The sequence below is a fragment of the Syzygium oleosum genome, unplaced genomic scaffold, assembly GCF_021117445.2.
Source record: "Syzygium oleosum isolate NSW1041296 unplaced genomic scaffold, Sole_v2.1 Sole_v2.21, whole genome shotgun sequence".
Lineage (NCBI taxonomy): Eukaryota > Viridiplantae > Streptophyta > Magnoliopsida > Myrtales > Myrtaceae > Syzygium > Syzygium oleosum.
Genome location: NW_026607505.1, coordinates 736,674 through 761,089, shown reverse-complemented (window position 1 = coordinate 761,089; position 24,416 = coordinate 736,674). Strand labels below are relative to the sequence as shown.

At 39.0% G+C, this 24,416-nt stretch overlaps 2 protein-coding genes across 3 annotated transcripts; one reads left to right on the top strand and one right to left on the bottom strand.

Annotated features, from left to right (window-relative positions):
* Positions 1-298: 298 nt before the first annotated feature.
* Positions 299-10,808, bottom strand: LOC115677464 (villin-4-like). Of its 2 annotated transcripts, XM_030600641.2 has the most exons (24): positions 10,468-10,808; positions 8,566-8,685; positions 8,223-8,322; positions 7,574-7,642; positions 7,256-7,492; positions 6,981-7,158; positions 6,772-6,904; positions 6,343-6,505; positions 6,106-6,253; positions 5,856-5,956; positions 5,578-5,733; positions 4,169-4,237; positions 4,002-4,070; positions 3,775-3,912; positions 3,504-3,632; positions 3,134-3,281; positions 2,990-3,000; positions 2,621-2,761; positions 2,305-2,430; positions 2,164-2,229; positions 1,400-1,727; positions 1,099-1,301; positions 817-1,010; positions 299-715 (listed from the first exon to the last, which is right to left on the bottom strand). In XM_030600641.2, exons 2-23 carry the CDS (start codon positions 8,619-8,621, stop codon positions 897-899), a joined length of 2,883 nt encoding a protein of 960 aa, XP_030456501.2. In that variant the 5' UTR covers positions 8,622-8,685; positions 10,468-10,808; the 3' UTR covers positions 299-715; positions 817-896. The 2 variants fall into 2 exon arrangements, with proteins under 2 accessions (XP_030456501.2, XP_056176863.1); XM_056320888.1 differs by lacking the exon at positions 2,990-3,000 and having other exon boundaries at positions 3,123-3,281.
* Positions 10,809-20,306: 9,498 nt separating this feature from the next.
* LOC115677306 (GDSL esterase/lipase At1g29660-like) lies at positions 20,307-24,018 on the top strand. The gene is made up of 5 exons (XM_056320798.1): positions 20,307-20,625; positions 22,518-22,642; positions 22,825-23,064; positions 23,330-23,573; positions 23,660-24,018. The coding sequence occupies exons 1-5, from the start codon at positions 20,367-20,369 to the stop codon at positions 23,875-23,877; spliced, it is 1,086 nt and encodes a 361-aa protein (XP_056176773.1). The 5' UTR covers positions 20,307-20,366; the 3' UTR covers positions 23,878-24,018.
* The last annotated feature ends 398 nt before the right edge of the window (positions 24,019-24,416 follow it).

The following is a 24,416-nucleotide window of genomic DNA, read 5'->3' as shown; positions in this document are numbered from 1 at the left end:
AGCTGAGCCTGAACCTTCAATAAGCTCAAACAAAAAGGGTGTCATCATAGATCCAACTCCAGTCAAACTTCTTCACGCATAAGGATGCTAGATTACCTTTCAGAAAAGATTTCATGCCTTTCCGACATTACAGGAATCTCCAGAAAGGAAAAATGGCCAAAGACGAGCAAATTTAGGCAATTCTAGTTCAGGAACAACGATCGATACGCGCAGTCTTGCACTTGCCTCGCATGCGGAAAATGCAGTTCGGATTGATCTCCCTAAGAATTCGATACACACGTTCGAAGAGAATGATCGCAGAGGACACAAATCACACCTTTATTACAAGAGCAAATTGACCATGTAAGCTGATTTTACACTGCTGTACACGCCTACATCATCAGACATAGAGTACACACTCTTTGAGTAGTCCCTCAAACCTCCTAATCTGGCACCAAAATGGAACTTTTCTCGGAAAAATCGAAAAGAGAAAGTGAATTAACAAAATTGCAACCTCACAACACGCCTCTGAGAATAAAGAATACCAAGCAACTAACTCAACAAACAAAAAAGAGAACCAAAAAGAATAAATACTTCTCAACACCCGGACAAACCCAAAAAAGAAAAAACGATCCGATTTGTCCATAAATTGCCAAAAATAGTTCCTTGGGAGCAGAAGCATCTAAAAATAAGCACCTTTCTGTCCCTTTGACTCAGGTAGGTCTGAATTCACCAACTGCACAACGAAAAGTAACCCGGTAGGCGGTTAGACAATTCTCAATGAAGTTAGTTAAAGTAAATATTGAAGAAAGCTCAGACAAGGAAAGTTATTATTACAGATATCCAGGAAAGCTTCCATCTGCTCGCCACGCCTTAATGGAGAAAGCAAAAGAATAAATAGAGCTATCAAAACAGACTCAAAACAATTGAAGTGCCATTTTAAGCTTGTTCTGTCTCCATTTGGGCAACTTGTAGAAAGCATCCTTTGTCATCCCGAATTTCTCTCTGAACTCTGCTGATGACAAATAAGTCTGTGACATTTCACGCAAAGACGATCTCAGAACACGGTTGAACAGGTGTACTAAGATATAAAGCAGTGTATCCAGTTCAAGCTACTACCTCTCGTTTGGTAACATCAATTTCCGCCACAGGATTTGTTGATGTTGTCTTAAGGCGATCGTACGGGTGGATCGGAAGCCCATCCTCATCTTCAGCTTCACCCTCTTTCACGTCTTCTTGAATAGTCAGGGATTCTATACGGCTGCTCATAGAGTTCTCTTTGTTATTTGGCTCTGAATTCTGTTTAGGTGCCTCAGGACTCACTGCCCCGTAAAACAAAATGATCAGATAAAACTCCATAGAAACAATAGTTGGTTGTTGGTGTGTTTCCCTAAGCATTAGTTGATAAGTTATGACGTACCTTTGATAGATTTGGGTATGATGACTTCTCGTGTTGGTGGTGACCTCTCAAAAGTGGAACCGATAGATGCTATAGCTGAAGATTTGGAAGCCAGTTTCGCTGAATCAGGGGTGACGGACTTTGGAAAGATCTTCCTGACAACAGGTGGTGGAGTTGAAAGATTTCTTGCATTGGGGTTCTCAAAATTAGCAGCCAGTGCATTGAAAGCAGGAGACCTGCCCCTGACACGAACACGGTCTGGGCTAAAAGACATGCTTCTCGACCTCTGATTTTTGTCCGGTACACTAGATCTTCCTCCATAGGAAACAGGTGTTCTACGCTTGGGTTTCTGATCATGCAATACGCATTAAATCAAATCAACCACAAACAGAGAACAATTTAGCTGGAGATGTGAGCTAGTAAAATATCCATCAAGCAGCACATATCAACAAGAAAAGTGCATCTTCATGTGCTTTGACTATTAGAAAGTGAAAAAAACACCACATTTTGTTATCCACTTTCGGAAATTCACAGCCACTTCAGAAACCAGTTCTCCATATTAATGCCTGTTACGAGCAAAAGTTCAAAAGAATTATGGAAGTTCCTAAAAGATTCAAGATATCCACGATTAGGAGCCATTGACACAACAAAGGAAAGCAACCTATTTTAGGTTCAGTATACAAGTATGAACAAGCTAATAAGAAGTGGATATGCATGAAAATCCTGAACAGCTAACAATCATTCAAGCAGGCATGTTAAGAAGCTTCAAAGTACGTAAGTCTTACATCAATAGTTGGTGTACCACCATGTTTAACGATTGTAAGCTTCCTTTGGAATGAGTTCCCATGCATCTGCACCGGAAAAAAAATGCAATCAGAATTCTAAGACAGCAAAAACTCAGATGTATAATGATTACAGTTACTTACAGCAGATTTTGCGGAGTCCCAAGAGAAGAAGCGCGTGAAGAAAGGTGGTTCACTTCCTTCCATGACGACATATATTACAGCTTCATGAGATAGTTTCTCCAGAAGAAAGTCATGCTCAAGAAATTTCTGCAAATCATGAAGTTGGTGTTCATCACCTTATATGAACCATGAACAATGATATTTAATTCACAACTCAAAAATTGTTCATGCAGCAAAGACTTTCAATTATGGACCTAAACACTTGAGCTGAACAACATGTAAAAATACATGGAAATCGAAATACTATGCCACCTTTATGCCTCAAGCTGAACCATACCTCTCCAATGGTTAAAGCATGCATTTTCATCTTGGAGTCAACTTGTTGTCCCACCCAGACAAAGATTGCTGAGTGACAATCCAGGATAAATATATCTTCGGTCATCAAATCATCCTGACTAAAATTGTGTATTTCTGTCACCTGCAATAACAATATCAGAATGGCTGCATAAGTAAGAATCTCGATAACATGCTAGCGTAACAGGTAAGAATATACGCAAGCATCTTTAAGCAGCGGCACTTGAAAACACAGGAAGACATTAATAAAATGATGAAAATACTCCAAGAGGCCTCAGTTTTAAGATACAGTAGAATAGAGGCAAGAGTTGGAATGAATGCTTATGATCAACGGGAAGATTATTCTACACACCTTCAGATTTCCTGCAAATCAGCGAGCATGTTTTTTGCAGCAACGATACATGGAAGAAAAGATAGATGAGTTGTAACATCTAAATACAGAAAGAGATGAAAGGAGTAGAAAGTAAACAAATATCTAACAGCACCTTATGTATACCTTTTGAGAAGAAGCAAGAAAATAGGTGAGGATCGCTCTCAGAATTTCGTGCTATCTTCTGGCTGGGATATTCCGATTTTCCTCCCAGTAACTCCCAAAAGTGTTCAGATTCAGCACCTTCCTTTTGTGTTTTACATTGTACATTTGGCTGAATACAATTAAGACCCATTTAGAAAGTTAAGAAGAAGGCACCTCTCAGAATAATAGCAAGCTTCAGATAAAACCAGAAAGCAACTGCATGTGGAGACGTTCAAGAATACGAAAACTGAGTTTGACAGGTTATTTGTCTTCGAGGGAGAGACTGCCAATCACGTAAGTCATAGTATACTCATGAATACTGAAACTACAGATATTTTTACTATTATCAGACCTTTATCAGATCCAGCTGCCTCTCAACAAGTTCCTGATTCTCTGAGGTTGTGAGGTTCCCATACCACGTAAGGACGGAGGAGCCACTATGCAAGATGTAACAGTATGAGGAGTTCAAAGATGATGCAACCTGATTCATTTATTGCATAAAGTGAAAGAGGAAACTTCCATCAGCAGATTACCAAACCATGACATGCTGTGAGTTCTGTGCAGCAAACATGACATACATGTTTCTGCAAATTAAAAAAATAAAAACCGAAAACATGACATACTGGTTCCACTTGAATTGCTTGCATATTGTCAGGTCCAGATCCCTGGACTCTAAATAATGCCACACCATCCTCTTTATACGTCTCATCTGGGATTTCCTTCTCTGCTATGTAGCTCTTATACCCTTCACCCAAGCCACCCTGAATATTACAGCCATGGGAGTGCATGAGAAATTTATCACTTACCAAATTATTTTATAAAAAATAATCTACGATTATTGCCCACATACCTTGAAAACAATGAAGCTCTGAAAGATTGAGAAGAATTGAATCGGTTCATTTCCTTCATATACACGAGCCTAAAATGTGTTATCACAGATGTTAGTTATCCAAACGAGATGAAAACTATAACATCACATGACGAGAGCAAAAGCAATCACAGTATGATAGAACCAACCTGGACAGGGAGAAACTTCAAAGACTCAACCATCTTGCTAACCTGTGAAAGAGCAGACGCTCTCTCTTCCTGTTTTCATTCATGACGAAAACAAAGTTACCAACGCAATACAGAGACCTTGTATACCTATGTGTTTTCCCAACATCAGCGCAATGTAGTACACCAACCGCAGCCCTTTATTCATACATGCAAGCATACAGGCAACCGTATTTGACGAGGTTCTTTATTGGTTACAGCATTTAGAGAAGACAAATAAAACTCAATTTCTAGTCCAAAAACAATAAAAGTAATTGACTATTGGGTAAACTTAAAATAGTGCAAATCCAAGAAGGTTGGATCATTGACAAACATCGAAAAGGAAAAATACAGGAAATGTATAAATCATGAGTTACATGGAAGTATTTTAAAAAGGGTTTTGTTAACAAGTGCCCCAGGGGCACTAGTTAAGACCACTAATAATAGTAAAAACACACCCGATATGTTTTGAAAATTGAAAAAAACATATTTCAAGAAAGTAGAAAAGTTGAAATAGTGTCCATATTATTAATGACCCATAACAAGTGCCTCGGGGGCACTCTTTAACATTTTCCTTTCAACGATAGAATACTAGAACAGCGGTGGCTGTAAGCAACACCATACTGCTCCGAAGCTCCCAAATGACATCCAATGTTAATGGGATGATACTTTCTGTGCCAATTCCAATATCCTTGGGAAAAAGAGAGGGATAGGTTCTAGAGCGTCCTTATGAATCTGTATCACGCGAGCTGAGCATCAAATCCTGATCATTTATTAGAATAACCTTACCAGGTCAGTGAAAAGAACGAGGTTACCGACACCACACTACCAATGCCATAGAGGTTAAATTGAACTGTCCACAGTGGATTGTAGCACAATAATGTCTTGACTGAAACCCAGATAACTTTTAATAAATAGCAACTTCAAGCTACTATCATCTGTCCTTCAATGTACATTAAAAATGCAAATTAATCACTTCTCCTAAGAAGCAGCATCCTCATTGCAAGCAAATTCTGCCTTCCAGGAAGCAATCAACAAGGATTCGAACCATCAATATGCCAACCCAATTTTGGTGTACTGCTCTACACTTAAACCAAAGGATCAGTGGTTCACTTTTCGGGGCATCTTTGCACAGAAACCCACTAATAATCAAGTAACCTCGACAAAACTTATGTTTTCTGATTTTAGGACCTCTTTTCGAGTAACGTCTACCCTAGTAGAAAGCCCTCCAACAAACATGCTTTCTTGGAAACACTCTCTCCAGTAAAATTTGAAAAAAAAACGTCATTCTCACAAAAACTATTGTGCTACCAGTATTGCAATTATTAGACATCACACGTAATTAATTGCTCAGCAATTATGAAAACGAGAATGAACAATCTGAATTATCTCACCTCGACGCTCTTCTTCCCAAACCATGTTCCTATGAGATACTCTTCCTTATCATCTCCTGGAAAAGAATATTGAAATATATAGCAATCTCCACTATAAAATTTCGACTGGTCAGCAGATTGAAGAAGAATCTTCTCCTGACCATTTACACGCCAAACCTGCAAAAACAATGTGGAGGTATCATAATATTATAGTCTCGAACACTGAACCAGAAATACAAAAAAGACAACAGGCAAAGCATATTGTGCAGTTAAATTCAGCTTGGATGTGCATATAAAACCTGTAAATGTCCGGAGCAATCAATATATGGTTGAGGTTCTTCTTTAACAGGAGAAGCTTTCATGAGACCCTTCACATTTAGTCCTTGGCGTTTCAGAAGTGCTACAAATGAAAAAGAAATGGTATCCAGTGGATAAGTAGCGGAAACAGCAGCAACAAGAGTAATAGCTAACAAGGATTTATATAATACACCCGAGGTTGGAAATTAAGACATTGCAAAAAGTGTCAAAATCCTAAATGTGTGTAACAACCTGCAACTTTGCCTCTCCCATCCTCAGTCACCGCTACATCAGTTGTCTGAGGCCAGGAATCAAACTTTGAACGGAATACCACAGTCTCGAATCCCTCAATTAGACGAATTATATGAGAATGGGGCCGATCAGGACTGTGGATTAACTCCTGTTTCATTCATTGAACAATGGCGAAAGAGGAATGAGAGTCACATAGCAATTAAAATCTATGCCTAATAAGTAGCTATACTGTTTTACCTCCGCAGCAGAACTAGCACTCTTCCTGTCATCAAGAGGGGTACTTCTCCCCATCCACACAAACACTTCCGCCCCGCAGTCCAGAAGATAGCATTTGTTCGTATCCAATAAATCCCTTGTCAAAGGCTCATCCCCGATAGTTTCAATCTGGCCCTTCTCCACTCTTGTTACAGAGATGATTGGAGTTAGTGAAACAAAAGAGGAGAAAAAGGAAAACAGCAAGCTGCAACAGAATGGGCATTAACAGTTGGTAGATCTAAATATGCTTTGTTTTTGACAGCTGAATTAATGTCCACAAACAAATACAAATGCATGTCCACAAACAAATACAAATGCACATTTAGCATTCAGTTTTTAAGAGAAACACCAGACTAACAGAGATTGAAGATATGTAACCTTAGGTATGCAGTCTAAGAATTGAATACATACCGAAGTAGCTTGGTAGGATAAATGCCAACATTCTTGTCCTCTTCGGAAGCCGTTTTTCTTGGAAGAGGGGCAAAGCCACCGAAAAATCCCCAAAACTCACCAGTCTCAGAATCCGCCATCAATTTTCCATCCTCTGTTCATAATATTTGTAAGACTCGTGTACATTGTTGTTCTTGGTCACCTGATTGTTAATCTATTAGTTCACTTACCAATGGCTGCTATGTCACATTTTCCATGGTGATATGTATCTTTGATGTATTGGACGACTTCAAGAGCTTTTGCTCTTTCTTGGATGGATGAATTTGAGCCATTAAATTGGAAAATCTTAGACTTGGTATCCAGAATAAAAATGTCATCATGATTGAGCGAAGACCGAGCAAAAGGAACCTGTCAGTAACACAACATACTCAGCAAAAGAAAAACATTTATGCAGTCAATTTAAAAACACAATCTTCAATCATGACTTCTAAGTCTGAGCACTTGCCTCTTTTACATGCACAACATGCTTTCCCCTGCAGACAAACAAGCGTGTCTTATGTTCTTCCGCCTCAGCATGTTTGAACCCAGTTGCAACTCCACCTTCCTGCGGGATTATACATGGCTTAAAATACGATAAGAACCTCTCTGTTTCATGACCCTGTACTTCACGATACTGAACAGCACGTCCTCCAAGGGCTGCATCTAATTCTACTGTCTTTATGGCTGCAGTACCAGATTCATCCTATATTAAGATAAAGCCAACGTTACTAATGTACAACATATGCAATGCTATTATAGAAGAACAAAGCAGTGAGGAACTAACCTGAGTCGTATCCTTGCCCAGCCAATAATGAATGTCATGACGCAAGGCACCATTCTTCAATGCAGTAGTCTGCAGGTATTGAGATGCAATATTTAAAACCAGAGAAAATGTATTCTTTTACTCGGTGACATGCAACATAATAAAATAGCAACCTCAGGAATATATCTAATTCATCTTAGCTTTTCTTTTCTGTTAGGCCACGTTCAGTTCACCGTGGAATTGAATTTAAAAGGAACGGGAATCCTTATTCATGTTTGGACAGAAACTTTACCTTAGTAATGGATCCTGCAAAAGTGAAAAGTCCAGTAGTATGGTCTTCTTTCTTTGTGTAATTCAATTTCAAGATGAACCAAACGAGGTCTTTAGCGAAATAATTTCTAAATGGAAATAACTCTTTCTTCATATAGCTTAGTTAGGCCACTATCATGATATAAACTGGGGATCCACACTTATTTGAAACTTGCACCAAGCAACTTAAAGGATCAGCCATCTTTGTGTTCGTATTGAAACCATTTTTACATCTCATTTGGATTATCAACTTAGGAACACTACCGATGACTAAGTCAGAGCGCAGTCGAGCATATTCCTTACGTCAAAATACATGGTACAAAGATGCCAGAGATGAAATAATTGAAACCAAAACATTTACCTTCAAAATCACGTAGGAATCCCCAGTGAAGAATTTTCCGTGAAATGATTGAGGGACCGGAACAGGACGAAAGTTTTCAATTCGCCATATTTCAATTCCACTATGAATGGTTAAGGAGAATATTTCATGAATGATGCTTAGATGGTAATTCGAACAGAAATAAAGAACGTAGTGAAGGGTAGAGCTGTTACAGCAGCTCTGCTTGCCAATATGCTGTCATTTTGAAATGTAAATAGATGCACTAGAGAAATTGCAAGATGCCTCTTCATATTGATAGTTTTTTTTCTTTTGCAAAGCATTGTAATTTGCAAACCGACTAACTATTCAGACAGAAAGAGGATACGCCTTTTGTCCAGCTCCCTGGAAAGCTGGATCCAAGTCTCTCATGGAAACAGACATGCTTTCTCTGCAGCTTTAATAATATATGTCTGCTGCTAGTTTGCTTAAATTAAGGAAGAGGTACCTGCAACATCATTACATTTTTGCACCAGTCAAATGACATGAGATGAAATTGACAACAGCATTTATGAAAGCAGTATATATTTTATGAGGAAAAAAGGAAGATATATAGAGAAAGGAAGATGAAAAGTTGCTTCTTGACAGAAACTGTAAGCAGAAATCTGTGTTGAAACTCAATCATGGGAATAGAAACTAATATAGTAGAATTTTAAGTCACTTCGCTAGCACTGACGTTTGCGAATGTCAGCAGTCAGCACAAAGATCTCTTCATGTGAATTCGCAATAGAAAATACCCAGTAGATAATGCATGACCAAGATTGCCAACCTATATATGTGCAGTTTTCCCCTTGCTATCACGTTGTTGTTCCACTAACTAGGAGAAATGCTTATCCTAATTTGAAGTGGAAAAAACCAGGGCCAACTAGACATATCAAAGAGGGCATCAAATACTTCACAGACCTAACTTCAAATTCTCAATTGCACCCTGAATCAGATTTCCGAGGTTTAAACTGCCTCCTGATACAACTTCCCTAGGTAAATCGGAAACATAATTCAATTAATTCTTGTTCTGTTTTTCTCAGATACAGTCAAGTGCCAACAACAATCTCTACTCATAGAGGGGCAACATATATACAAGATTGAGCAAGCAACCTAGTATCAGGAAAACACAGCTGGAGAAGATGGCAAATATTTGCAGTGAAGGAGAAGTAGAAAGAAAATCACATCTTGTATGCGTGCTTTTCTATAACTCTTAAATTCTGAGTTAACTTGTCGTATCCATCCTTATCGAGTGCATCTTTAGTATTAGTTATCCCATTCGGGGCACAAATTTTCAGAGGCTCGAATGGGAGAGGATGTGGAGTCTTCCACACCAAAATATACAAGTGGATTAGTATGAACATCTGTTGTATTTATGGTTATGCTTTTGCGAGGCATAATTCCGAGGCTAGATTAGCAGAGGATCTCGAGTCTTCAGCATCAACATATAAGAGTGGATCAGTTTCAATATCACGAGAGGCAAAGCACACGTCCGTCGCATTTATGCTTATCCTTCTAATAACGCTACAGCGAACATGATTTTGGCCGGCAACATCTCACATCTTAAGGAGCTTATCCGTCAGAAATTGATATTGGAGGTGTCAAAATAAAAACTTGGAAAGAAAGAAAATAAGAGAGAGACAAACAATCGAAACAAATTTCCAGAGCATGGGAAAGGGAGTAACAAGAAAAAAAAAAAACATCGCGAGCAGCTACGAACAAGGGGCGAGCCGGTTGCTGCAAAAGAAAATGCTCTTAGATTGCTGAAGTATTCATCTGGGCGAGCAGGAAGCTCGAAACTTTTGAATCGGAAGAAATCGATGAAAATCCAGAGACATTATCGAATGTACAGCATTTCAAAACTGCGCATTGATCTCCAAGACCTCAACTTTGGAAGTTTCCCACCACATATCTCCTTCCAAGATCATACCCAACGTCGAACCCATCAAGAACCAAGCAAGTTGCAACTATTCTCGTGATTCGCATCAACATTCTATCAGATTTTCCGTGCAAATCAGGAGCCAAACTATATAAAAAAAACGAACACAGCAGCCAACGCAGATCACAGAAAACAATTATTCTACCCAGGAATCAATTACCCAGAAACGCGAAAACCGAAAACAAGGAAAGAATAAAATAATCAAGAATTCAGCTCGTCGAGACAACAATTAACGACCGTCAAAGTTCACGCATTTCGCCATCCAACGAACACCCAATTGCCCAAAAACGAAGCTGGAGACGAGCTTACCAGGACTCGGGGTCGGACAATCCCGAACCGGACTGAATCGATCCAATCTTGAAGAACCCAAATTACGAACAGGGGAAGGGGAAAAAAGGGAAAAAAAAATCGAGGGTCGTGAAAAAGATCTTCTCTTGAAAGGAGAAAAGTCGAGAAGGAAGCCACACAGAGAGAGAGAGGGGAAAAGGTGGGGATTGAGGAACAGAGCAGAGTGGGGGCCTAAAGATGGAAGGGAAGGGAAAGAAAAGAATAACAAAAATGGGGCAATTCAAGGAGGAGGAGGAGGGCGTTCTAGAGAGAGAGGAGGCCGAAAAGCTAGAGAGAGAAGGGGGGAGGGGGTTGGAGGGAATGATGACGATGATGAGTGCCAGGCGTGCCAATCACTAACGGCAACAAAAGCCAACAGTCCGCAGAGCTCAAATGAACTGTAAAAATCCCACCTTTTTATATTTTTGATTAATTGATGGCTTTTCCCCTTGATTTAAATTTAAGGTTGTTAATTAATTTTGGGTGTTAATTAAGGGGACCATCACAATGCGGACAAATTAGTACTGCTAGCTCATTTGATTCGCTTCTTTTCTTTTCTTTTTTTTGGGGGGGAGGGTGAAAAGTGGGGGCAACTTTGTAGAAATCCAAGAGGGAGTGGAGTCAAAGAGGGGATTTTTCTTTGGACATTTCGTCTTGGTAATTTACTGAATGAGTTTGCCATAATTGAGTGTGAGATTAGTGGTGTGATTTGGGAGAATTGCGAGGGCAAAAATGGCAGTAAAAAAAAAAGAGGAGGAGGAGAAGAAGAAGAAGAAGAAAGAGGATAGGTATGAGAGAATGGTGAGAGCTATAAGACTTTCTTACGGGCTTTTTTTTCTTGTTTCAAGATATAGTAGCGATTATAAGATCGCGTGGTTATGCAGATAAAAAGGTACGATTAGATTATATATTTATGTCTTTCTAGCCTCTCTTCGAGAAAGAAGACGTTAAGTGATTTTTTTCAAGCACTGTGCATCTGTTGTTTGGGAATTGTTATTGTTATTTTGAAAAGAGAAGGCAAAAGAAAGAAAGAAAGAAAGAAAACTTTTTTTTGTGTGTGTGTGATGGATGGATGGATGGATGGAGATGTGTGAAGGTGTTTCGGCTTTGTGAGGGAGGGAGTGGGAAAGTAGTCGGTCACCGGCCATAAAATCATGCTTGCCATAAACTCTCAAGTCTCTCTCTCTCTCTCTCTCTCTCTTACAAGACTGTTTCTTTCTCTCTCCTCTCTCTCTCTCTCTTTATTTTTTTTTGTTATTTCTTTTATAAGTTTATGAAAAGGAGGAATAACTTGGATAATCCCTATTCGATATTCAATGCCGTCCCTAAATATTTCTTTGATCGGGTTAGTTCTTAATCTTTCTGAAATTGAGTCCTTTCGTCAAGCGCAACATCAAATTACAAGCTTCTTTGCTTATGCGGATTGCCAACTCAGCATTTGGTGAGCTAAAAATAATCACCGGACTTTCGGATGATTTTTTCATTACCGAGTCGGCAATAATGATATTATTCTTGTTTAATTTTTTTCTTTTATTTTCTTGTTCTTCCCGACAACCATTAAACTCTCTCGATCTCGATCCCCATTCACCTTCTCGTACTTCTAGATCTTAGGAGCGACCTTGATTTAGAGATCGTGATTGTCAATCTAAGGTCTGATCTAAGGTTGCTATGGCCTTAGATTTGAGGTCGCAACTTAGATCCGAAAGAAAAACAAGGTAACAGTTATGAAGGGTAAAAAAAATAAATATGCAATGGCAATAGTAATGTTAAGTGGTGGTAGGGTATTCAGCTACAATGGCGGCACTCAGTAGCCACGGTTGTGACTGATGTTCACGATTAGTTTCTATGAACGGAGAAAGTAAAGTAATTGTTCTATTTTAGAGAGAGAGAGGGAGAGAGAGGTGACTTGGATTTCCTATGCAAGTTAGAGTGTCCAGGTTAGTGACGTGGTTGTCCATGTCATTCGATACATTAGTTTTGCTGACGAAAGGATCATCCCGAGTTGAAGTTGAAGGACTAAATAGGAAAAAAAAGATTCAGAAACGACATTGAACATCAAAGAAAAATTCACAGATTTCCCGCAGCATGGCTCCATCCTAAAGTTTGCATTATCTCTTAGAGAAAGCTTATTTATTCCCCAACGGTAGCAAAACAGAGTTCAAATCTACAAATTTAATTCGACAAAACTATTGCTAGACCGACACTTATAACAACGTAACTCCACACCTAAATTAAATTACACAAGATTTCCGAGACTTGGTCATTACCTAACTCAATTCATGACGCCCTGAGCTCAAGAAAAGGGTTAATTATCAGAATTTGGCCAGCACAGAGGCTAGATAAGCAATACTATCAATTGGGTTCGCAAGTTTCCTTTTTCTTTGCAATATAGTTTCTGTCAATGGAATTTTCACCTGTTTGATGGCTTGACAAACGCCGCAATGAGATGAACTGTTTGGCCTTTTTTGCAGTAAGGGGGGTGACCCCAGCTTGGGAAGGGAATATTCTATCCTTGCTTCTCTTTCTGAAGAGATGAAACCTTAGACCTTTGAGTATGACATGTGTGGATGTGTATATATATCATATATATATATATATCGTCAATTATAATTCAATTTTGTGGGACTCATTTTTGTGGAAATAAGGTTAGCCAAATAGCAATTGCCATCTGTGCGCCACGCCGAAAGTGGACAGGGTTTTAGTCAAGCTACCCATTTGATAAAGTATGCTTTTTTTTCTTCTTATCTTTTTCTTGAGTAAAAACTTAGCAAAGTCACGTCAATTGACTTGGTGGCATTTGAGTTACTTTTAGCTCCACCTATTGGTTTTGATTAACTATGGGTTAATATCATCAAAAGTGTTAAACAAGTAAATATGTGCCATATTTACCTTACCTTAAATTTATTTCTGTGTAAAAAAAAATTCTAAACTGATACACTCATGACAAATCTGAATATCCCCGTTAAATTGTTGATGTGAAACACACATGGCAAGCAACTCGAACAATAGGCATTTGATGTGGATTCGATGTTGAATTATGTGTAAATTGATCTCTTAAACTGCATCCTTTTTGAGGAAGACAAATCTGAATAAAAATGAATTGAGATAGGGAAATTTGCTAAAATTTGATAATTGTGCCTTAAGAGCTCCCTCACATTTCAAAGATATGCTAAAGTCCATAATTTTGTCCCAATTCTGTCCTAAATATTTGGTAGATAAGTTATGAGTGTATTGATTTGGATTTTTGTGAAATGAATATTAATTTTTAGTAAAAATGACATAGATATATCAGTTTAGGATCTTTCGTTATGTTAACATTAATATAGGGGACATGTAGCATGGATGTAACAATTTGGAATACTATATTACGCAAAAATTAGTTTGTGTTATATATCAATTTGAAGTTTGTCATAGTATTAACCTTTAATTATGGGTAAATAATTTGCCCAGCCATGTGTTTCTCTTCTCTTGGTAAGCAGCCCTTCCATGAACATTTATGGTAAAAAAAATTGGAAAGTGCCATAAGTCAGCAAGTTCAATAATTACACTTTGACTTGTTTTGGTGTGGCTCCTCAATATACTTACTATGTAATTTTAGCCCCAAAACAAAAAAATCAGCCTCTCTAATAAATGCTTTGCATAGAAACAAGGGATCATAATATCCTTTTGATTTTTTCTCCTTTTATGGCCGTAATGGACTTGAGCAAATCCTAAAAAGGCTCAAAGGGAGACAGGGTAAGGAACTCCCCAGTATGATGGATGCATCTCCTCGTAAGTTCTCTTTGTATTCCTTCTCTTCCGGGAAGTAATAGATCGGGAGGGAACTTGGGAAATCTTGGATGGAGAAGATAGACCCCACGTCAGTTTCGGCATGTATAATAGACTACTCCAAGGTCGAAGCTTGCTTCCTGTGCAGCTGGCCTGGGCTTCGCACAATGCTAATCAATCAGCTTGCTGGCTGCGTATCCCCGGTTGATTAGCAAAGTTATCCTTAATAATTTTTTTGGGCCACAGATTATATCCTTAGATTGAGTCGAGCGAAAGGCCCAGATGGATTCCCAACAAGAGGACCCGTTTCCCCCCATTAATGCTTTCCATCGACCTTTTAGAGACTGTCCATTAACACCTTTTTTCACAAAAAAAAAGAGGGGGTTCGATTCTCTTGCTTTTATTATAAATGCAAGAAAAAAAAAATTGTAACTAGGGTTTTGTCCATGGAACAGGGATTCTAGATTTTCACAGTTATGCATACATGAAAAATGCATAAACCGGAAAAAAGGAAAAGAAAGAAAATAAGAGAATGATCGTCGAGAGAACGAGCAGTAAATATAGAAGAAGAGCGATGTTCAACGGTATATAACCGAAAAAGGTTGCTCGTTCATCATCGCTAGGCATGTAGGGGTGGTACTCGGGGTTAGTTCGCCGACCGAATTCTCTTACATGTCGATCATCTAGTACCGACCTTATAAACTATGAATCCGTTACATTATTCGTTAAATAAAATGCTCGAACAAATACGTCAAATGCGTACTTCCAGTTATAGCTCTCCAAATAAAAAAGAATAGCTCAATCTTAGAATAAGATCCGCAATTCCGCGTCTCATTTGTCAACTAAGGTTCTGTTTGTTTCGCGAAAAATGAATGATTAGAAAAATATTTTCCTGAAAATAATATCTTTTATCGCTTGAAATAATTAATCATTATAAAATATTTTCATTATCGATAATAAATTATAGCCAAATATTTTCGTGGACGACAAAAATATCTTTAATTCATTTTTACGAAAGAATAAATTGGCTAGCTTCGTATTAGGCATCAATGGGTCCTAATCAAAATAAAACCGAGTCAAATCAAATTAAATAGGGTATCGAATCACATTATGGAGAAGGCATTCGTTAATATGAGACCCATGGCAAGATATCCTTCTTTGTAGTCATGGCCACGGGTCGGTTTCGGTCCGGAACCGGCCCGGTCAAACCCGGGCCCGGCCCGTTGACTGGGCTCGCAGTTCGGAACCGGAACCAGCCCGTGGCCTACGGGCCCGGTTCCGGTTCCAGCAATTTTGGAACTGGCGATTCCAGGCCCGGTTCCAAAAAAAAATTTAAAAATTTAAATAAATAAATTAAAAAAAAAACCTGCAGCAGTGCCTGCACGTCTGCAGGCCCTGTTGCGGCCCATTGCCAGGGCAGCCTTTGCAGGCAGCCTTGGAAACGGGCAAAAATAAAAATAAAAATAAAAAAAATAAAAAGATAACCGGAACTTCCAACGCCATCTTCATTCCTGCCATAAACCTTCAGCCCCCGCGACCTCCACCTTGTCGCGACACCAACAGCTGCGGTCTCCTCCAGGTCCGGAAGTCCCTCCCTCCCTCCCTCCCTCCCTCCAAACCACAACGAAGCATCGAAACTCAGGAGCACGCGAGGGCGAGAGAATCGAAATCGGGCCATCATCGGAGAATCCATGGCAGCTCCGCCGGCGATGTGATGATCCGGCGAGTGGGAAAGAGAGCACGCGAGGGAGGAGCAGAAGAAGAAGAAGAAGAAGAAGATTCGACGCGCCGTCCCGCCGCCGGATTCGATGCACCCGTACAATTGGCTCCCGAGCAGCGGACACTCCAGGTCCGGAACCGGCAGGAACCGGAACCGGAACCGGACCGGAACCGGACCGGAACCGGCCCGGAACCGGAACCGGAACCGGAATCGGACCGGAACCGGCCCGGAATAGGAACCGCCAGGGGCGGTTCCGGTTCCGATTCATACATGGCCACAAACCGGAACCGGCGGTTCCGAACCGTGGCCATGTCTACTTCTTTGAATGCATGGACAATAGCGTACCGTATTGATTATAACGAGATACTGTACACTCCCCAGAATTAAGTGCTTACCAGTCATGTACTTGATTCGACCCATTTTGTTTGCTTAAAATGATTCTTTATAAGTGAGATAAGCACAAGTTATAGTCCTCGTTCCCATAAGATTATTTTTTTCCTTTTTCAAGTTAATTTCACATATTGAACTCGCAAGACATCATGAAAATCTTAGAAACGCTCGGAATAGCTCTTCATTGCCTTTGCCCAACCAATAATGCGGGAAGGTTCTTTAATTGTTCTCTCGGAGTAAGAAATTCGCAGAGCAATTAGGATACTAAGAAATCGGAAAAAAGATGCTAGAAGTTTAATAAATTTCGTGCGGTGCTTATTTTGGTGTCAAAACTTTTCGCCGATCACTTAAATGCTAAATCAGAGAAAGAACGGTTACTTAGGGCGCAAATGAAAACCATTGTCTTCCTCGGCTCAATTTCTAGATAAAAATAGATTGTTCTATTTTTATTCCCTATACAAGTTTTTGAGTAGAAAGTAGCATTTCATAACAATATAAAATTTCTGTTCCCGAAAGAGAAATTCGTTTGATAGGTTATTCTTAAATTTCTGTTCTGGGCAGCGAACAGGCGGTGGTGGACAACGTTGGTGGACGGCCGGCGGGAGGCGACGGGCGGTGGCCGGCGAGGGCGAGCGATAAGAAGAGTTGTTATTTCTGTTTCTGTTTCAAAAAGAGAAAAGTAAAAGAAATATACTTCTAATTTCTGTTCCAAATTTATTTCTAAGCAAAAAATTTATCCCACAAATAAAAAATGAATTTGTGTTGCCAAATGAATTTCTGCATGTTCAGAAATAGAAAAATAGAAAAACAGGAAAGCATAATTGTTGTCATTCACCCCCTTAATTGCTTCTAGCGACAAATTTTGGCAAAGAGCCCTATGTGACTTTTTTTAATGAATTTTTAAGTCCGACGTGGCTTTATTTAATTTGAAATATCAATTCCAAAGTGGACAATGGATGAAATAACGTGGCAATACGGAGTCCAAAACGAGAAAATATTAGGTAGGCTAGATTTTCCAAGTCAGCTTTAGGACAGTTCACTCAATGGTCGATACATGTCTAAATGGGGCCCACTATTGACCTTTAGTCCTTCCCTGTTGTTACCCTCTCTTGTTCGTTATTTTCTTTCATTGAATATTTTCTCCCCCACTGTTACCCTTTTCCTTCCACTAGAGGTGAGTATGATCCGGATTGAACCAGTTTACACCTAACTTAGGGACCGACCTGCATAATGCTGGTCCCTAATTTTTAGGATCGGGGACCGGTCCTATTGAGCTCGCGACCCAGGACAAGATTGATCTTGTGGGTCCGGTCTAGTTCCAAGGTCCCGTCCTTGGTCCCAATCTCAACCTTAGACTAACCGATGTTTTTTTATTTCATTTTTGTATTCCTTGAAAGGACAAATGTAATCTTAAAATTTTAGTGTTGCTGAAATTAGAATAAAAATGTGCTTTTGCTTTACTTAACGATCAATAATATGTGGCATTTCTCATTCTTGAATGAGTCTTTAACTCTACTAGAGTCAGAGCTGAAATTGCCAAATTCATCTATGTGAGTTGAATTTTGATCCCATATTGCCACACGATTATATCCATAAATTTATCATCTTTGTTTTGAGCATGAGAAGGGAGATTACGATATTATAGATTCTGACAGGAACCCTAGTTATAAGCTCTGTTTTGTTGATGTCTATTGGTATTGATGTTGAAGTATTGAACATTAACAAACAGAAATTGTAACAGTGATTGTCAATGAAAATGCAAAAAGAACATGACCATTCAAGTTGAGATACTCGGCCTCTGTTTTTCTTAGAATCGAATATGGAGGTACTTACCTTTGATATGCAGATGTTGATTGTGAACGATAATCAATCTAAATTGCTAAGATCTTGAAGACTTCAACTCGCAACTTTGGGATTCATAGTTTTATATGTAGCCTTGTCTTTACTGGGTTGCAAATGAGGGTGCAGATCCCAACAACGATCCTGCGGATGCCCATCTTTGCTGCAATGGGAACAATGAAACTTGTTATTACGGCCGCAATCGTGGCCTTTCCCTTTGCCGCCATTAAAACGAGTGTCGCTACTAGTTTGGTTGCCAATATTAGCTGCATTAGCCGAGCTCTCTACCAATTTTCCCCCTAGTTTGGGTTTAGTATTCATGACCCTTTGACGAGTTTTTTCTCGTTGAATAGTGGCACAAACATTAGTAAATGATGGTAGAGTAGCACTCATAAGAATCTGTCTCTTAACATCTTCATTTTCAAGTCTGATACTAGCAAGCAACTGAAATATGCGATCTTGTTCTTCTCGCTGAGTATACACATCATCGATAGATTGTACTGGGGGACGGTACTCTCGAAGTTCATCCCATTTCCGTTTGAGATTGCCAACATGTCCAGTAAAAGATTGGCTAGAGGCTTGCTCATTATGGGCAATCTCCTATTGTAACTCAAAAATCTGAGAAACTTTATCTTGATGTCCATACATATCACAAAGAGAGTCCCATAGGGCCTTTGCAGTCTCACAATTTGCAAAAATCTATAGATGTGAGGATCCATGGAGTTAAAAATCCATGACATGACAAGATTATCACTAGCTTGCCACTCGATATATTTTGGATCAGTGATAGGAAGGGGCTTGATCAAGCCACTGAAATTGCCCAACTTTGATCTGCCTTCAAGATTGATTGTAACCGCTCGAGACTAGGGGAGGTAATTGCGACCATTAAAAAGGATAGATGTGAGTTGAGTGCTCATTTCATCCAAGCGAGAATGACCCAAATCGTTGGTGACAGATGTGCCGGCCATTGTGCAAAATGAACAAAACGAGAGAACTTAACAGATTATAAAGACAAGGTGCAACAACCAATGAAGCAGTAGGAAGCGCAAGAGCTTGATGTCGATCTTGTTTGCTCTGATACCATATAGCCAGTTAATACGAAGATGGAAGGGACAAAGAAAAGATGAACAAAGGTTTTTACGTGGTTCAGTCGACCAAGAAAAAAGTTCCTTGGAAGCTTATATCCACGGTAGAAATCTCCATATTTCTTACTTTCTTGGGGGATATTCAATCTATTTAAATAAATAAGAGTACAACTTAGTTGCTAAATATAGCCTATGATTTTTATGGTAAATATACACATTGGATCTTGATCCTAAATCTTATCATGACTTGGCAAGTTTATCTCACAAACAAATAGCTACTCATACTCTCCACAGAGACATAAATGAAATTATCAATATAGTTTTGTTGGATGAATAATATCAGTATATTCATATAGATTTACGAAGGTCATATTACTGACTAATATTCCCTTTTCAATGGATGCTAAAATGACTCAATTATTCATATGTCAACTTATATTTTGTCAAATTATTTCATATGTCGAATTTGCACGATTTCCTAAAAACAGAATCTTTATAACTAGTATCACTCATGCCACATCCATCATGTACCTCTCTCTCTCTCTCTATATATATATATATATATCCAATTTTGGAGCTAAGGAGCACGGGAAATGAGGATTTTCTGGAGATTCTAGAGGGTTCATTTCGTTGACAAAATATCTGGAATATTACATTGGACCACGACGGTGATTATAAAAAAGAAGAAATATAATGTGCCTAACAAAGTTGTTTTCCAAAGCATACAGTTCCCGTCGCCATTCCTGGTCTTTTCCGGTTTTCCCCACGCTTTTCCTCCATTGTTACCACAATTTGGTACATGCTTGGAAATGAATGTCAAAGAAAAATGAGTTAGTCAACTAATCGTATTTAAATATTTCGTAGAAGCTACGTGATAAATTTTCAATGATATCCGGTATGGCTAGGTAGTGTGATCCCTAAATCTAGCTAGAAATTTATTGGTTATCTATTTATTTCTTGCCTATATATGTAATCCCTTCTTTTGCTTTCTTCTCCACTCACCAGTTCGCAAGGCTTCATCGCTCTTATTTTCCTTTCTGTTTGGAGTTTCCTTCATTGGTTTTTCTGAGTTGCCTCAAATGGCATTTTTGGATCACGATAAAACATGGAGAGTTGTATCGGTTCTCTTCTTGGTCTCTTTGAATTTGTTGCAGAGCTTGGTTCTCGGAGCTCCTCAAGTCCCATGTTACTTCATCTTCGGAGACTCGCTCGCCGACGATGGCAATAACAACAATCTCCTTACACTGGCCAAATCGAATTATCCTCCTTATGGGATTGACTTCCCCGACGGTGCCACCGGAAGGTTTACCAATGGCCGCACCTCCGTCGACATCATCGGTCCATTTTCTCACCCTTTTCATGTTGGTTTCTGCACACACTTTTTTTTTTTGTTGACGGATGATTTGTATGGTAAATATAGCTAGTATACACTTAATCTTGATTCTCAATATTATCATGACTTGGCAAGTTTATCTCACCAACAAATACCTACTCATACTCTCCGCAAAGTCATAAATGAGATTATTAATATAGCTTTGTTGGATGAATAATATTAGTATATTCAGATAGATTTACGAAGGTCATGTTACTAACTAATGTTCCCTTTCATTGGATGCTAAATATGACTCGATTACTCAAATATCAACTCATATTTCGTCACATCATTTCATATATCAAATTTGCACGATTTCCTAAAACAGAATCTTTATAACTAGCATCGCTCATGCCATATTCATCATGTACCTTTCTATATATATCCATTTTGGAGCTAAAGCGCATGGGAAATGAGGAATTTGAGGAGATTTTTTTTTTGGTCGAAATTTGTGAATATAACATTGGACCACGACGGTGATTATAAAAAAGAAGAAATATAAAGTGCCTAACAAAGTTGTTTTCCAAAGTATACATTTCATGTCACCATTCCTTGTCTTTTCCGGTTTTCCCCACGCTTTTCCTCCATTGGTAGCCCAATTTGGTACATGCTTGAAATATGAATGTCAACTAAAAATGAGTGAGTCAGCTCTTTTATCCGAGACCAATCCCCCAATCGTATTTAAATATTTTGATACAAGTTATGTGCTAAATATTCAATGATATCCCGTATTGCTAGCTAGTGTGATCCCTGAAATCTAGCTAGAAATTTATGGATATCTATTCATTTCTTGCCTATATGTAGTCCCTTCTTTTGCTTTCTTCTCCACCCACCAGTTTACGAGGCTTCATCGTTATTTTTTTCTTTCCTGTTTGGAGTTTCCTTCATTGGTTTTTCTGAGTTGCCTCAAATGGCATTTTTGGATCACGAGAAAGCCTGGATTCTCTTCTTGGTCTCTTTGAATTTGTTGCCGAGCTTGGTTCTTGGTGCTCCCCAAGTCCCGTGTTACTTCATCTTCGGAGACTCACTCGCCGACGACGGCAATAACAACAATCTCCTTACCCTAGCCAAAACGAATTATCCTCCTTATGGGATCGACTTCCCCGACGGCGCCACTGGAAGGTTTACGAACGGCCGCACCTTCGTCGATATCATTGGTCCATTTTCTCACCCTTTTCATTTTGGTTTCTGCATTCACTTTTTTTGTTGACGGGGGAGTATCTGTATAACTATTTTGATCTTAGAAGTAAAATAGCTTTCTTATGGAAATATTCCTAGTTGCTTCCTAAGAGGCCAGAAAGCAAAAACCTTCATGAGTGTACGGTCATGCATGCATGTATGTTTATCATATTCCATTCATGGATATGTGGCATGCTTAAAACTTTACGAGTATTTGAAAGTGGTGATATTATTGCATAAAGGTTTACCAATCCGATGCAATATAATTTTCTCTTAAGATGTGTTATCTAGCTGAGGAGATATGCACACGATATGCATATACATATCAGTGAGTTCTCATATGAAGCTGCAGTTAATCTTCTTCCTTTCTTTATTGGAGCTACGTGCAAATGCCAAACTACACCAGAATGGAATCGAACTTTCTCAATTGAGTATAGGCCTACGGTTTAGAAAAATTTCCCCTACTTCTTTACAATAATAAAGAATTAAGTTCAGTTTCCTAATTAGGTTTAGGAACATAATTAGGTTAGTTGATTATAGCCAGCCAAGATGCCGTTAATTTAGTTACCCGCACAAATTACTTCAATTTATATGGTCAATTGAGAGCGCACGTTCATGGGCTTGAGCTTATGCATGCAAAGCTAGCTCTAATTCAGGATCTTTCTCATTGAAAATACAGCTCAACTCCTCAGATTTGACAAGTTTATTCCACCCTTTGCCACTGCAAGAGGCAAGGAAGTACTCCAAGGTGTGAATTATGCATCCGGTTCAGCCGGCATTCGCAATGAAACGGGACAGCAACTGGTAATGCCTATGTTTTTTGTATGTTGCAGATAATTACTCGAACCGATAATATGCGTTCATTTTCTTTGTTCATGTTTAGCCCCCTAGTGCACAGATTTTTTAAGATGGGAGCAAATACTAGGTTGAGTTGACTTCTAATCATGGAGCATTTAAGTTAAATACCTTTCACCTTCTTCAACCAGGGCGATCGAATCAGCTTGAACCGTCAGCTGGGAAATCATTTGATCACGGTCTCGCGCGTCAAAGGAATACTGGGGAGGAATGCTTCGGCGTACTTAAACGAGTGCATATACACAGTGGGAATGGGGAGCAATGACTATATTAACAACTACTTCATGCCCGACATATACCCGACTAGCAGGATGTACACGCCTGAGCAATACGCCGATGTATTAATCAAGCAATACAAACAACAGTTGAAGGTACATGTCTATTATGCAACACATCGAACCTTGACACAATCAAGCACCATGCAACTTGCAAACAACCCTTTCTTGGCTATCTCCAGTATTACTCCATGGCTTTTTCTCTCTTTTTGGAACTTACTCATTGTCTATTTCTTTTGATTCAACCGACTTCCACGACACTTCATTTTTTACTGTAAAATATCCATGGTTTTTCGTAGATAACTTATTATTATCCTTGAATCTAATTATCGTATTGTTTTTTCTCTTTCCAAAACCTTAGACATTGTATCTCTATGGAGCGAGGAAGGTGGCAGTTATTGGATTGGGTTTAATAGGATGCACCCCCGCAGAAATAAAAAGATTTGGCACGAATGGCTCGGTATGCGTTGACAAGATCAACAATGCTGCTATCTTGTTCAATAATCGGCTCCAACCACTCATAGTTGAATTCAATAGCAACCTCTCGGATGCTAACTTCACCTACATAAACGCTTTCGCAATCTCAACCACTGGTCCTGGCACAGGTTCTCTCTCTCTCTCTCTGGGATCAATGCACTATGGTATGATCATTTTACATGACATGTTTTGTCTTAATTTGTTTAATTATCAGCTGGCCTAATTTCGAATGCGACCTGCTGTAAAGTGGATGAGGAACTGGGCACTTGCGTTCCCTTCAAAACTCCATGCTCGAACAGGTCGTCATATGTGTTCTACGACGACTTCCATCCCACGGAGGTAGTGAATTTGGGGTTTGCTGCGAGAGCATACAATGCTTTGCTTCCATCCGATGCCTCCCCTTACGACATTCGAAAACTCGCGATGATCTGACCAAGGAGATTGGGATAATATCGGTCACTGCCGAAGCAGTTTTCTACACGGCTGCTAGTGTCTAAACGTATACGCTATTGAATAAAATCACCAGGATAATTCCAGTAAAATAAGGAGACTGCTATTTGAGAATAAGAGCTTCTGCATATGTCATACCATATAATATCTTCTGTGTTAGAGATATAGATATATTTAGGAGATTTTGTCTTGATTCTGATTTGATGTAATTGATTTTTTTTATTTGTTACTTTAGATAGTTAACCTCTAAAGCCTATAAATAGGCACATGTACTTGTCATTAGCAATGTACAGAATATTACATTTTTCTGTCACTACAATTCTCAACTTTCTGTATATCCATCCGTATCTCTATTCGTCTCACTTTCGATTTTAGGAGCATCAGTTAACGAACGCCATTAGGATGGAGTTGGCTTTAAGAACAATTATGTTATGAATAATGAAGAACATTGCGAATGAAGAAATGATTAAAGGGGAAAGTCCACCGATAGAATAGCTACCAACAAAATTAAGAATTCAAGC